This window comes from Musca autumnalis, unplaced genomic scaffold (assembly GCF_047663935.1).
Source record: "Musca autumnalis isolate F117 unplaced genomic scaffold, ASM4766393v1 scaffold_1, whole genome shotgun sequence".
Classification (NCBI taxonomy): domain Eukaryota; kingdom Metazoa; phylum Arthropoda; class Insecta; order Diptera; family Muscidae; genus Musca; species Musca autumnalis.
Genome location: NW_027411644.1, coordinates 126637313 through 126653346, shown reverse-complemented (window position 1 = coordinate 126653346; position 16034 = coordinate 126637313). Strand labels below are relative to the sequence as shown.

The following is a 16034-nucleotide window of genomic DNA, read 5'->3' as shown; positions in this document are numbered from 1 at the left end:
GGAGAATCATTCACCAAATCCGAATCAAACACACCACATTTGGAGTTTGGAAAATATGTTTGGATGCTTTTACTCGAACCAGTGGACTGTACAGAAGGATTGGAACTTCGAGTAGACTCGACATTCAAAGCAGGATCGGAACTTTGTGTAGGTGACTGATTTAATGAATGATTGTTGTCAGAATCATCATGGAGCATGGTATGGTGTCGCTTTTGACAATGGACACAAGTAACTTTGGAGGGGCAATTGCTCACACGATGCGTTTGGGAAAAGCAATTGCAGCAAAGACCTACTTCTTTAATCTTTGCACAACGCTGAAGTGGATCCAAAGAAATGAATGAAGGACCCATTCGGATTGTGTGTAACGATGATGAACAAAGTCGGAATAATGCCGCTTGTCACGCCAGAATTAAGCAGTACAAGGCGGCTCACGGAACTTATTAATGTCTGGAATGCCATTTCGAGGTTGTTTAAGAAATGTGAGTCGATCGGGAATGAAGTAAATCAAAGTAAGTTCGGTGAGACTAAGTCGGTAGTTAAATAGGGAACGAGAAAAAGGTGTGTTCTCTTTTTCCAATGGAAATATTGAAAACAGTACTTGTTTTCTCAGAAATTGTATGGCTTAAATGGAAAAATAAGCACCCCGGAATTGATCTAGTGATTAACTTTTCAGGATATACCAAAACCTTAGTATTTACAGGAATAATGTTGATGAAATGTCGCCTGTATAAGTGTTTACTTATATGGGTAACGCCCTCTAGAGGCTGACGCATGCACTACACGGCAGGAAACACTGCTATTGGAAAAGAATCCTGTAGTGCGATTCTGTAACTCCTTAACGACAGAATTAACGACAAATGTCGGTAGTTAACGACAATTTTCGGTAAGTGCTATTCTGTATACAAATTTTAACGATTTTTGTCGGTAAATTTTGTCGTTAATTACCGAAAATGATTGTTAAGTTAACATCCAAAAAAGTGTAGTCGTTAAGTCTTAACGACAGTACATTATTACAATATTTCGCTGATTTCTTTTAACAACGGCGTTTTTATATAAAGATATGTTATATTAATAAGGAGGGTACACACGGTAAATTCCGCCTTTTTGAGAAAAATCTTCTTAATGGATTTACATAAGTGTTAACTGTGTAGAATAACATGGGGCAGCTTCGCCACTGTTGTGCTTTCGACAGCGCCGATTTTATTGAAGCTGCATAAAGTTCATCAAAGAGAACTTGTAGATCTTCGATTAACTCATAACTTTCCCTTGGACCACCTTTATGTAGCATCAATTAAATCGGCGCTGGCGAAGCTGCCCCATGCTACCCAACGTATGAAGACTGTGCTAACCTTTGTTTTACTTATTAAAGAGGAAAAACGTTAGCTAATGTTTCAAAAGAACTCAAGTGTGGTACTGCTATGTAAGACCTATACCAATGTCCTTAACACTATCTTTCTAGGAGGCTTTCGTTGGCTTTAATTTAGCATTGAGGGCATTGAGGCCAACACGTTAATAGTATTACTATAACCTACTTTGTTCTGCGATAATCTTATAGATTTAAACTCAGCATCACTAACAATCAGAATGCCAAAAATGGCGTATAAGCTTGGATTTTCGAACTTTTCATACTCTCCGCTATGAGAAATTTCATTTAATGTGGGCGTGAATTGAATATGTGAATATATAAACTCAAAAGACGGTAACGTGGATCCACGATCACTGAAGGAGCTTAAGTCCTGTCAAATATCAAAGCTCAATCATCATATGGCGAATCTAGCTCTTTTTACACTGTTCTGAATTTTTACAGAGCGCCACAACCAAAAATATGATCCCAACTTTTGATTAAAAAAATACAACTGCGCTTTTAAAAAAGAATAATGATGGTTTTATCACTTTAAATCACACACACACAATAAAAACATCTAAAGAAATGCTTCTTTACTGGCATCCGTAGTCATCCAAAAGACACGCATTTGAGCCACATTCCTTCAAAAATCTGAATTGTTTCCTTCTTAAACGCTTTATGTTTTGTATTCGCGACGAAATAACGTTTTCAGCTTCAAAACATATTTTAATTAATATAAAATATAATAATTGACATTTTTCTTCACATTGATATTCTTCGGTATGAGTTAACGATTTCTACAATCGGTAACATAAAGTTACAGAATAGCACAATCGTTTATTCAACCGAATATTTTTGTTAACTACCGATGTCGGTTCGTTATTTCAAAAAGTTACAGAATCGCACTACTGAAAAGTTTCGAAGATCGGGAAGAAATCGGAGAAATAACGGAATAATTGACGGTTTTCGGTAATTGTCCTATTTATAAAGCTACCTCTAGCGGAGGTAAGGTGCACTACAAATTGGGAAAAATTTGAATAATGGAAATGCTGAAGACTATTTCCATAGAAAAGAGAAAAAATCTGAAAATTTTGGAAAAATAACGAAAAATAAGAAATTTCGACTCTGAACTATATGAAAAGCGACCTCTATCGGCGGTACGCGACACTACGTCTCCGAAATAAGAGATCAAGTCGTCGATTATAAAGATTTCCCGGAAGAATCAGCAGAATTCCCGAAAACTTGGAATAAAAAATGGGAAATGCGTTTTTGGAGGTTTTTCTTTATGTATGTGGCGCCACCTATCGGAGGACAATAAAACTAAGGGTGGCGGAAAGTTGTGGTCAGACAATAACTCCAAATAATCTGAAATAATATCGACAACCACGAAAAAATCGGAAAAATGAATATTTTCCAAGTGTTTTTGTATATGAATATCACCCTCTAGCGGCGATATGGTGAACTACAATTATGTAGGAATGAAGTGTCTCGACACCTCACTTAACTGTAGACGTTAATATACAATAACATATATATATACCCTGTAGGAAATGTCAATAGTGAATCTATACTGACTTACTACTGACATTGTCAACAGTACTACTGACAAACTGTAGACAACTAATGTAATTTCCTATAGACATTTTGTATGAACGTGTCATTCGAAAGTCAGTACTGACAATGGAACTAGTATGTCAATAGTAAGTCAATAGTTCCTGGGGAACCATGTGTTGACATTGGAGGTAGTGAGTCAGTATAGACATTGGAGGTAGTAAGTCAGTATAAACATTGGAGGTAGTAAGTCAGTATAGACATTGGAGGTAGTGAGTCAGTATAGACAATGGAGGTAGTGAGTCAGTATAGACATTGGAGGTAGCGAGTCAATAGTACCAGATTTTCAATACTAATTTTTTTAGCTTATTTGGAACTTTTCATAGATAAAACAGCTATATAGTACGTTTAATAAGAAGATGAAGCTACACATTTGTTTAAATACTATATACAAAAACAATTTTTTCACCAACCGCAAAAACTATTTTACGCCAAACAATTAAGAAAATTAAAAAAAAAAGATGCGTTGGGCTATCATCTGTCAATACACAAAGTTATGTCTCTAGTTCTTCGCGAAATGATTTTCTGATCATTTTTCAGATAGTACTATGAGAAATAGGCATTTATTTTTGGTCATCAGGATAGAACATTCATTTTATTTTCCCGAATTTTTGAGATACTAACCCCGAATTTCCTTTCAGTCGATAAAACAAGGCTTTCTAAGCATTTTTCATCAAAGAAAACCTATAAATAATTCCGCGGACGCCAAAATAACAGCGTAAACGGGTTTAAATTGACAGATAATAGAAACATCTCGGAATATCCATAAGAGTCGCGCAGCTATGTAATATTTCTTCACAATAAGATAGAATATGACACAGACAACCTCGACGGATACAATCGAGTGCTTCGGATGCTGAGAAGATGGAACATTTTCAAAATAATTGTGAAAAACGTCAAAATTTCTTGTAAAAGCCCTGATGTTTTGTTCAATAAAACGGGTTTTCCGCGAACAAGTGTGCCGTTCAACGGTTTGGAAATATACTCCAGATTTGGAGGAAGATAATCTGATACGAAAACAACCGTTATTTTAATACACTGAGAGAAATTTTAGTACTTTTTAAAATAACATACGAAACCAAAAACCTCCATTTCTATGACTGTGTTTTTCCGCGAAAACGGGGCTTTTACATTTGCGAGTTCTGGTAAAAAAACACTAATTCGTAAAATCCGGTATGGAGAGCATAACCTGATCCATTTATATTGGAGCATAACACTGTTGAGAACAGTCGCGGACACCGAAATAAGAACACATATAAAATTCAAGGTCTAAAGGGTGTGTTCAATTTGAAAATGTGCTAAAATTTCCCTCAGTGTATTAAAATAGCGGTTGTTTTAATATCATATTATTTTCCCTAAATGTGGAGCATATTTCCAAACCTTTAAACGGCAGACTTGTTCGCGGAAAACCATTTTATTAAACAAAACATCATGGGTTTTATAAGAAATTTTGACGTTTTTTATAATTATTTTGAAAATGTTCCATCTTATCAGCATCCGAAGCACTCGATTGTATCCGTCGAGGTTGTCTATGTCATATTCTATCTTATTGTGAAGAAATATGACATAACTGCGCTACTCTTATTGATATTCCGAGACGTTTCAAATATCTGTCAATTTAAACCCCTTAACGCTGTTATTTCGGTGTTCGCGGAATTATTTATAGGTTTTCATTGATAAAAAGTGATTAGAAAGCCTTGCTTTATCGACTGAAAGGAAATTCGGCGTTAATATCTCACTAATTCGGGAAAATAAAATGAATGTTCTATCCTGATGACCAAAAATAAATGCCTATTTTTCATAGTACTATCGGAAAAATGATCAGAAAATCATTTCGCGAAGAACTAGAAACTTATCTTTTCTGTGTTTGATACGGAACATCATTGACTTTAAATCCCCATAAGATTAAAAACGCAGATTCATTCGTTTTGGGATAAATAAGCTAACATTAACAAAAATGTAGGTGTTCTATTCTAGTGACGTGGAGTATATATATATATATATATATATGTCACACACAAGTTGAAGTCCGACCATATAAACGGGCTTGGTGTAGGGTGTACTGGGAACAGTTTTATCTCTGTTGAGTGAAACCAGGAATAGTTGGATAGATAACTGCTTGTTAACTGAGTGAACTTACTCAACAGTAATGCAGGAGAATGAATAGAAGTAATGTGCGTGTGGGTGTTTATATGAAAAGCAGTGCTGCTGGTAAGGACACTGCAATGCTCGTGGGGTCTCTAACATCAACAACTGCTGTTGTAATGATTGACCGATTGTGGATGGGTAGGAATAAACACACGAACAAATAAATAGAAGAGGAGTAGAAAAAATGCTATATGCAAACGAAATATTCTCTAATACGTAGGATACCGCTACGTGGGTAACCTTTGGTCGGTCACAGTTCCCCAACTCAACACTTCCAGAATGTTGAGTGTGGAAGCTGTGATTGTTATCCCTGGATAGGCCATTCAAAAAAATTGTTTTTCCTTTTTTGGGTCATCCTATGGTACATAGTATAATAGTTTATAATACAATCTTTCATGTTGCTGTTGTGGTATTTTAAACAGTTGTATGTCTACAATATTCTCAAGATGTACGAGGTCTACGATACCCTTTTACCGTTTATGTAGACTGCCTAAATACCATTCCTGATTAGTTTGTTTGACACATATGTATGTTCAACAACTACTATGTTGCTAAAGACTGCAAAGCAAAATTCCTATACGTTTCTGAGAGAAAGCAAAAAAAGTGTAATTTTATCCCTGTTTAGATGAGGCAATAAAATCCAAATACCAGTATGGTCATCTTCGGCGATGTGTCATATCAAAAAATTACAAATTTGTAAAAACAAAATTCTCAAAATGATATGCACCTTCCATGGTTATTTTCGACACAACGTCTACATCATGTTACAGGAATCGAATTAGTTCAACAAAAAATAAATAAGATGACAGAAAATTTTATTGAAAAATGCCAAACATCTCAATATCAGTATATTAATGATTTAATATCATCATAATTTTACCTCAATAACGTAACTTACATCAAAATGGTTTAAAAGGGTTTTGTTTTTGCGTATTTCCCATTTAAATATATGTTAATTTATTTACTCTATTATTGTTACATTTTTAAAATAATTATAAAGTAGAAAAGGAATTAGAAATTCCTAACCTCTTGTCTATATATATTTTATTTCTAAGCCATATTAGGTTAGGTTAGGTTTAGGATGCGCAGCTGCCGTGTCGGCAGCCACTCCACTCGGAGACCTTAAGGTCCATTGTGATCATCCTGACTATTGTGTTGTAAATGGTGATGATTTGAAGGGGTTGTAAGTCGTCTATGAATGAAATAATTGCGGATCCGGCTATATGGTGATGTGTGCAAGTAAATGGTGATGATGTGGAGTAGAAGTGTGATGTTTGTTATGGGTGATGCTGTATGATGTTAGGTGACTATAGATGATGATGTACGGTGATGGATATATGGTGATTTGTGCATACGGTGATTGTGGTGTACAAAAGACATGAGCTGTGATGTATATTCTGGGTATATGGTGATTTGTGCATACAGTGGTGATGGCATGCTAAAGACATGACTGTGATGTGTATGACATGGATGTGATGTATATTTTGGTTATATGGTGATTTGTGCATACGGTGATGATGGTGTGCAAGAGAGATGGCTGTGATGTGTGTTCTGAGTGGTGCTTTTTTGCCTGCAGATGGTGATACATGATGATGATGAAGTGTGCTGTATGGGAGAAGATGGTGTATTATGTTGGAAAAACGGGAAAGGAGGGAGGTGGAGAGTGATGAGACGAGAGAAAGAGAAATAAAAAGAATGAGTGATTGTAGAGGGGAATAAAAAGAATGAGTGATTGTAGAGGAAATTACCAGATTTAGAAGAGGATTGATTTTAAAAGGAGTATATATAAGACTACTCGGAGCCTATGTTGATCTGCCCCAGAGCCAATTTAAGCTCTTGCAGTAAACTAACAGGACTGTAGGGTCAATGGTGGAGAAGAAAGAGAAAGATTCAATCACATGCGCACCAAAAAGTTTATGTCTTTTGACCATTAGTCTAGGACACCTACACAGAAGGTGCTCGATTGTCTCAGTCTCCTCCTCATCCTCGCATAACCTACAATACTCAATGTTGTTGTCATCCCACTTACAAGTCATAGATCTTATTCGGCAATGGCCAGTTATGACCCCTGTAACGATTCTGATTTCTGACTTGCAAAGTGAAAGAAGGGACGCAGTTCTACGGCCTGAGATTGCCGGCCAGATTGACTTAGATACCCTGCATCTAGGTGTGTCTTGCCAAATTCTTACGGTTTTCTCTGCGTAGAGCTGCCTGAGTTTGCCGAGGAAGTAGCAGAGCGGTGGCTTTACACAGTCCTCTACCCCTAGGTCCGAGGATTGGGAGCCACGCCTCGCCAATTCATCAGCTATCTCATTACCCTCAACATCACAATGCCCTGGTACCCAACAAAAATTGACGTTCAAATTGCTTGTTTTAAGAAGAGACCTGCAGTTTTGAACAATCCTAGATTTGATGGTGCAAGATCCAAGCGCCTTCAAGGCAGCTTGGCTGTCCACGTAAATGGTTGCTGTTATATCTGCATTGTGTGTCATTTCTGCTAGTAGCTCTAAAGCTTTTAAAATAGCAAAAACCTCGGCCTGAAAGACACTGCAGTCGTCGCTAAGTTTATATGAGCGGCTAATATTCAACTCTTCACAGTACACACCAGCTCCCGTACCATCTTCCATTTTTGAACCGTCGGTAAAAATGGGTAGACGCTCGGGCAGTGGTCTGTCCTGTTCCCAAGCACTTCTGTCAGGGATAAACACGTTCACTTTGTGAAAGTCCAGGAATGGTGAAATATAGTCAGTATCACCCCCTCTGTCACATAGTCCAATCTGGCTGTTTATCCGTTTCAGAATACTAGCATGTCCAAGCTCTGACCAACGCCACTGATTTATCCCCTTAAGCCTCAAGGCACTCCTGGATGCTTGGTACTGTGTCAGAATGTCCAGTGTTTGGAAATTCAGAACAGCATTCAGGGCTGCCTGAGGGGTGCTTTTTGCTGCCCCAGTTATGAGAACTGATGCAGCCCGTTGCACTGAAGATATCCTAGACAGGTTGGCGTTAATGTTCAGGGCTTGCCACCAGACAAGACATCCATAGGTCAGAATGGGGCAGACCACTGCCCTATACAGCCAATGTATTACATGTGGCCTTAAGCCCCAGCTCTTACCTATGGAGTTCTTGCAAGAATAAAGTGCAATTAGACCCCTCTTAGTACGCTCCCCGTGTTCCTTTTCCATTTTAACCGATGGTCAAGGATCACTCCCAGGTATTTCGCCTCAGTAGAGAGGGTCAATCGCACCCCATCTAGCGTAGGTGGTGTGAATTCATTTATTTTCCTCTTCTTGGTGAATAGTACCAACTCTGTCTTTGCTGGGTTCACACCAAGACCATTGTTGTATGCCCAGCGTGAGAGTTTGACCAGAGCACCTTGCATAAGCTCAGACAGTGTAGATAAATATTTCCCACTTATTAGGATTACTACATCATCTGCATATGCAACTACCCGAGTTCCTAGTCTTTCAAATTCCTTAAGTATCCCGTTAACCACCAGAAGCCAAAGTAGGGGAGATAGAACTCCCCCCTGTGGAGTGCCTCTGGTGACCGACTTCCTAACGGAACTCTTCCCAATACTTGAATTTATAAGCCTACTTTCCAGCATGCTATCAATCCAATTAGTAAGGATAGAGGGGACACCCAGTGACTCTAGAGCAGAATGAATGGATTCGAGTTTCACGTTATTAAAGGCACCTTCGATATCTAGGAAGGCAGCTAGGGTGGAACTCGAACCATCCAGATTCTTTTCTATACAACTCACAACGTTATGCAGCGCTGTTTCTGTCGATTTCCCCTTGGTATAAGCATGTTGTGAACTGCTTATGATGTCATCATTCATGTATGATCTAATTTCCAAGTCTAGTAACCTTTCCAAAGTTTTTAGAAGAAAGGAAGAAAGGCTTATCGGCCTATAGTCCTTAGGTAACGAATGACTTGGCTTCCCTGCTTTGGGAATGTAGGTCACAGTTACCTCTTTCCATAGTGCCGGTATGTGCGAAAGTAGAATGCAGGCCCTAAAGATCCTTCGCAGTATGGTAACCAAACTAGTCGGTGCATTCTGAAGCATCGCTGGAATTATACCATCAGGTCCAGGAGACTTGTAGGGCTGAAAAGTACTAATCGCCCATGAAACTCTGTGATCACTTATTAGCTCGTCAACAAGGACCGAATCCTACAAGGTGTAAGTCCTGCTCAAAGCCACCCTATGCGGGCCCGGATTGGCATCCTTACACCCTGGGAAGTGGGTCTCTGCTAACAGGTCAAGAGTCTCCGAAGCGGAGTTAGTCCAGGTACCGTCGTTTCGCATAATGCTCCCAATGGGTTTGGGGTCCTTTGAGATCACCTTGCGGAACCTCGCTGCTGCACTAACCTCCTCTACGGCCTCGCTAAAGTTTATCCATGAGTTTCTTTTGGCCTTCCTAATCTCACTCTTGTACTTGTTGAAGGCATCTCTGTAAAGATCCCAATCGGTACTGAGTTTTGATTTACTAGCCTTGTTATAAGTTTTCCTACTGTTCTTCCTAAGTTTGGCCAAATCTTTGTTCCACCAAACTGGTTGAGTTCTCCTACCAGGATATGTTAATGGGCAGGTCTTCTCATAGCAACCTCGAAGAATGCCTGTGAGACCTTCAACCTGTCTATCAATTTCCTCCGCTGTGTGGGGCTCAGGAAGCTCACTCAGCCTTGAAGAAACGAGAGAGTTGTAGTTTTCCCAGTTGGCTCTTCTTGGATTGCGATGAGGCGTTTGCCTTTTACTACTATAGCAGACTCGAAAGTGTATCGCTCTGTGGTCCGAGAAGGAACACTCCTTCGATACTCTCCAGTCTGCTATAAAAGTATCTTCCAAATTTGTAAGGGTAATATCAATGACTTCCTCCCTTACCCTATTCTGGAAGGTGGCAGTGTTTCCCCTATTACATACTCGCAAATTATTAACTAAAATAAAGTCGAATATGGACTCACCTCGCACATTGGTGTCACTGCTTCCCCAGTGGAAGTGATGAGCATTTGCATCACAGCCCATCACAAGTTTGCAACTGCCCATGGTCTCCTCCACCAGTTTACGTACCAGTCTGTTCGGCGGGTCAGGTGTCTCATACGGCATGTAGACCGAGGCTAGCACTAAGGCCCTTCCGGTATCCTCCTCTAGCCTCACTACAGTCGTATCGCCATCGCTGTAATTGTAGAGTTGAATAGGATTAAGACTTTTCTTGGCTACAATACAGGTTCTTACCTTATCCTCACTGGATGCAAAGAAGACAGAGTAGCGACCATCGTTTAGTCCAGAGACCCTATTTTTGTATAAATAGGGTTCCTGGACTAAAGCGATGTCTATTTCGGTTTCTGTGAGGGAGAGCAGGAGTTCGGCAGCCGCAGCCTTGCAGTGATGCAAATTAATTTGCACCACACGAAGGCCATGCTGCCTAACCTCCTTACTGCAACTGCGGAATCCGGAACCGAAGTCCTCCAGATCCGAAGTACAGTACTCCCTCACAGTTCCTAATATAGCTCGCGCTCTCATTATCCATCGTGAATTTCATCACGGTTCCTCCACCATTTTTGAAGGACTTCACCAGCCTCCAGCTGTCCGTCAGAAGACCTCTGTTCTGCTTCCTGATCATTTTCAGGACATCCGCCAAGTCTGATTCCGGCGGTGGCACCCATGTCGTGGCTGCGATCCTGCGAGGTATCTCGCCCACAGGAACCGCGGCTAGCCTACAGCCGTCCCATAGTGCACCAGAGTCCTTAATTGTTTGGATGAGGAATTTCTTAGATTCCTCATCCTGACAATTCAGGATCCTGACGCCCATATGGACGACTGCCCTGCCAAAGCCGGTATTCCTGGCATCTACCTCGTCTGAGGTAATCACCTTCCTCAGAAGAGTTTCCACCAGGAGCCAGTGGTCGTCGTCGATCATGCCGTCCGGATCAGATCTATCGATGATCGCAACCTGGAGGTCATCCGGGGCGATCATCTTAGCGGATCTTGTTGGATCCCGCGTCCTCCCACCTGAAGGTTGTGGGGGTTTCAAACCCTGGCCGACTTGGGTGGTCTTCCCTGTTTGAGCCCCTTGAACCGTCTGGTGAGCGGCCACTTCAGCAAAGGAGGCCGAGTGATTGTTCGCCCGATTTTCCGCCGTCCTTTTAGCAGTCGGGTGTGGGTCCTCAGAAGATCTAACCCTCTTTACGCATTCCTGCGCAGATGTCTTCGATTTCCCACCCTGCTTTGAGGTCGATGGACCATCGGACGTACCAGTCACTATCCTCCTGGCTGTACCAACGCCTTTCCTCACAGCGACAGAAGGGCAAGATTTACCAGGGGCAGGCAATCCTACAGTGGTCTGTGAGCCAGTCCTCTGTACAATCGGAGCTCCTGATAACTCTCCGCTCTTCTTTGCCCCTGCAGATCCAGAGGCAGACGCCGACGAACCAGCCGAAGTAGGAGACACCCTGTGCGGTTGGTTGGTTTGCGTCTGTCTCTCTTTCCGCGCCAAATTCGAATCGGCTTTTGACCGATCCGACATCCTAGGGGCCGAGGGTATCGGATCGCTTGACCCTACCGCAGACACCAAGGTTGTCCGCAAAGGGTTCGAGCTGCCCGAAACTCCCGGTTTTTCTTTATTGCCTGGAGACGCTGCCTTCATCACAGCCGTTGGGCTGGAGACTGCTTCGTTTCCAGGGGTTGGAAGCTGGTCGATCGGAAGGAAGATCTTCTCGACGTGAGGATATTTGCGCTCAAAACGCCTCACGAATCGAAGCTTCAATCCGATCTCCCGAAATTGCGCTTGAGTTACCTCAGCGGGATTCACGCCTATGAAGCGCTTGCAGTAGAAGATAGCCCTTTTATAATTATACTTGTCTTTCCTCTGTCTGGGCCCGCTCTTCTTGGCTGCTGAGGATAAGGAGTCTGATGACAGTTCCTCCTCTTCATCCCCTTTCACCAAGGCATCTTGCCTAGACAGGGAGGGCTTGTCGGTACCGACCGACGCTTTTTCCCCTGAGGGAGTAGGTCTCTCGACTGCTGGAACTATACCCCCTTGAGTGGCTGAAGGAGTTACCTCCTTGGACGATTGAGATGGAATGATTGTGACATCCATCTCGTCGTCCGTCAGAGGGAAGTCCTCCCAGTCCCACGGCGGGGGGCTCTCCTGACTCAGTCTGAAAGTCTCATTCTCCTCCAGGAGACCGAGCAATTCCCTGCTCTGAGTATGTAAGGCGTCGCTGACTACGTCCATTGTCAGAGTCGTCGTTCTGTCGTCCCCGCCCATGGATGGGGTCATTACTGCACTGGGTGCATCATTGTCAGTTGTCGTAGCCGGGGTCAATATCGAGGGTTGATTGAGGTTTGTTGTTTTTTGGGGGTTTGTTTTAAAATTTGAATTATCCATAGAAAAATTTGATTAATGGGGGAGATGAGGACAGTCATGGCATAGCCCTCCTCTACCATGACTAGGGCGCTGACTACTCGCTGAGGTGCCCAGGTATCAGCGAGGCTCCGTACTAATACAGTTGGTACCCTAACTGCAAACCATAGGAACACCGATGGGCACGAGGTCGCGTAACACCCCGGTGTTAGGGGATCTCACAATTACTTTGGTAGGAGATCGCTACCAAATATATGTCACTCAACTTGGAGATACACTTGGGTTCCAGTGCACTAAGTTGTTGCGTGACAGAGAGTGGATAACCTTTGGTCGATCACAGCCTCCCAGTTCAACACTACAAGAAGTTAAATGAGAAGATTGTGACGTCTAGCCCCCGCATCGCTTCAAGATTGTTATTCCCGGCGGGGGATAAGCCATATTAATATTATACGGAATAAAGAAAGAATTGAAAAAAAAAAATCCAAATTCGATCTCACAACACAAAACCCACTAGCAACTTTTCCCAATATATACTTTCAGAAAATTCCAACTAGATATTGTTTGCATTTTCAGTGTTGCATAGTGTATGTAATTCTATTCTGCATGTAATTGTTAACACATTTTGTTTAATTAAATTTTACACAAATGTTTTTTTTTTACATTCAAGGTGGGACAAAAAGATAATTCTCCAGGTCTGGATCGCGCTATTGACCAGATGTGTAGAAAAACTAGAGACTTGCGCCGACAATTGCGTAAAGCTGTCGTTGATCATGTTTCTGATTCTTTTTTGGAAACAACAACTCCTTTAATCGATTTGATAGAAGCAGCGAAAACTGGAAATGAGAAACTTGTTCGGGAAAAATCAGAAATTTTTACAAAGCATGCAGAAAAGCTGGTAGAAGTTGCTAATCTTGTTTGTAGCATGTCAAGCAACGAAGATGGAGTAAAAATGGTACGGTATGCTGCTGCTCAAATTGAAAGCTTGTGCCCACAAGTCATAAATGCAGCATCAATTTTAACAGTTAGGCCGAATTCGAAAGTTGCACATGAAAATATGACAGCGTACCGTCAAGCATGGGAAGTTCAAGTTAGAATTTTAACTGAAGCTGTTGATGATATAACAACAATAGATGACTTCTTAGCAGTATCGGAAAATCATATTCTTGAAGATGTTAACAAATGTGTTATGGCTTTACAAATGGGAGACGCTGAAGTCTTACGTGTCACGTCTGGGGCCATTCAAGGAAGATCAGCTAGAGTTTGTAATGTTGTTGAAGCCGAAATGGATAATTATGAACCATGCATTTACACCAAGCGTGTGCTTGAAGCAGTTAAAGTTTTACGCGATCAAGGTATTTATTTATTACTTACAGATTAGATAGTACGGCTAAAATTTCTTTTACTTGCAGTTATGCCCAAGTTTGACCAAAGAGTTGATGTAGCAGTGGAAGCACTATTATCAAAGTCAAATAAAGAAGTTGACGAAAATGAATTTATAGATGCATCACGTTTGGTATATGATGGTGTGAGAGAAATACGACGAGCTGTCTTAATGAATAGGGTGAGTAATATTTATAATACAATACGTTTTTAATAAAGTAAAACACGTAGATCTCGACGAAAAATAGTCAAGCTAAATTTATAGAAAAGCATTATATAATAGTTTAGGGTATGTAAGATTTAAACATACAATAAATACACTGCCAATCTGCCTACGAAAAAATTTGAAAAAATCTCCCTGAAAAATGTTCCCTATTTCTAAAAGGCCCCAAGTACCGATACCTCCATTATTTAGCCTCCTGCCTACTTCAGTGTAACATGAACCTATATTGAACATTTTCTGCGTGGAGGCGGAGTCGCTACCAAAACATAGTCATATGTTTATAATCTTCCTAATTATACTTTTGCACCCACGCTTTGTGAGAAGCGAATATCACCTTTATAATGATGAAAATTAAGTTGGAGCAAGTGGTCAAACAACGGAGATGTCGCAATAGTCGCTAATCCAACCCAATTTTTAAATTTTAGGATTTAGATGGGTAGGTTTGGCGGGGCAGTTAAAAAGATGTTGTGTGTCGTGCGGGCCCATGCCGCATACTGGGCAAAAGTCTTGCAGCGCGATCGATTTCCGCCCAATGCGAATTTAGGCGACTGCAATATCCCGAGCGTAGTTGAGCCAAAACTACTCTGGTTTGTCGTGGCAGCTGACGCTCCTCAGCTGCGATAGATGGAGGATGGAACTAGTATGTCAGTAGTAAGACAGTAGTTGCTGAGGAACCATGTGTTAACATTGGAGGTAGTGAGTCAGTATAGACATTGGAGGTAGTAAGTCAGTAGAGACATTGGAAGTAGTGAGTCAATAGAGACATTGGAGGTAGTGAGTCAATAGTACCCCTGTAGGAAATGTCAATAGTGAATCTATACTGACTTACTACTGACATTGTTAACAGTACTATTGACAAACTGTAAACAACTAATGTAATTTCCTATAGACATTTTGTATGAACGTGTCATTCGTAAGTCAGTACTGACAATGGAACTAGTATGTCAATAGTAAGTAGTTCCTGAGGAACCATGTGTTGACATTGGAGGTAGTGAGTCAGTATAGACATTGGAGATAGTAAGTCAGTAGAGACATTGGAAGTAGTGAGTCAATAGAGACATTGGAGGTAGTGAGTCAATAGTACATAAAGGGTCATATGGAGACATTGGTACCAAATTGTTCACTATTAAGTTTTTTGGCCTATTTGAAACTTTTTATAGACTAAAAGGATATATAGTGTGTTTTATAAGACGATGAACTTATACTTTTGTTTAAGTGGTATATTTTATTATAGAATAACATATAATTATGAAAATACTTAAAAGTACAAATTGCATATTACAGTCTTTTTTCTTTATAAAGGGCTAAGCCCAAGATTCCAAAATTAGTAAATAAAGCCAATGTTTTCAAGGCTGACTAACAAATAATAAAAAAATCGTTTTCATTGTCAGAAATATCATCGCCTAAGAATTGGTGGTTCTTGTCTTTAAATTTTCTTACATTACAGCCGTATAAACATTGCAAAAATCTCGCAATCAATTTTTGCCAAATAACCCTTCAACCAGCGTTCGAAAACTTACACTAAGGTACCGTACAATAACGTTTTGTAGCGTACCTAGCATGAAAAGTTACACTACGATAAGGTACGGTACATGTACACAAACTTTAAAAAAAATTTTAGAGTTTGTGTACATGTACCCAACAAAAATCGTAGCGTACATGTTTGGTACGCAACCACCATTGTAAAGTAACAACCACGTACCCAACCGAAATGGTTGGGTACGTACGTTATAAATGTTGCGTGTACATTAAAAAACCACGTAGCGTACATCATTATGTACGCTAAAAAATAAATAGAGGTTGCGTACACCTGGGTGATGTTTATAAAGAGGTTGCGTACACCTGAGTGATGTTTATAAAGAAATATAAAATATGAATGGCATGAGGAAAAATGCAACCATAAAAATAAGAGTGAATATCGTATACATAAAATACAAAAGTAACTATATTTATATTTAAC

The 16034-nt window shown here is 40.5% G+C and overlaps 1 protein-coding gene across 4 annotated transcripts in view; it reads left to right on the top strand.

The window, feature by feature from the left end:
• Positions 1-16034, top strand: part of alpha-Cat (catenin alpha) — a 204151-nt gene that overhangs the window by 74769 nt on the left and 113348 nt on the right. For all 4 annotated transcript variants that reach the window (XM_073992454.1, XM_073992448.1, XM_073992438.1 and 1 more), the window contains 2 exons: positions 13139-13823; positions 13881-14032. In XM_073992454.1, coding sequence (XP_073848555.1) covers positions 13139-13823; positions 13881-14032 — 837 coding nt within the window. The remainder of the gene's footprint in view (positions 1-13138; positions 13824-13880; positions 14033-16034) is intronic.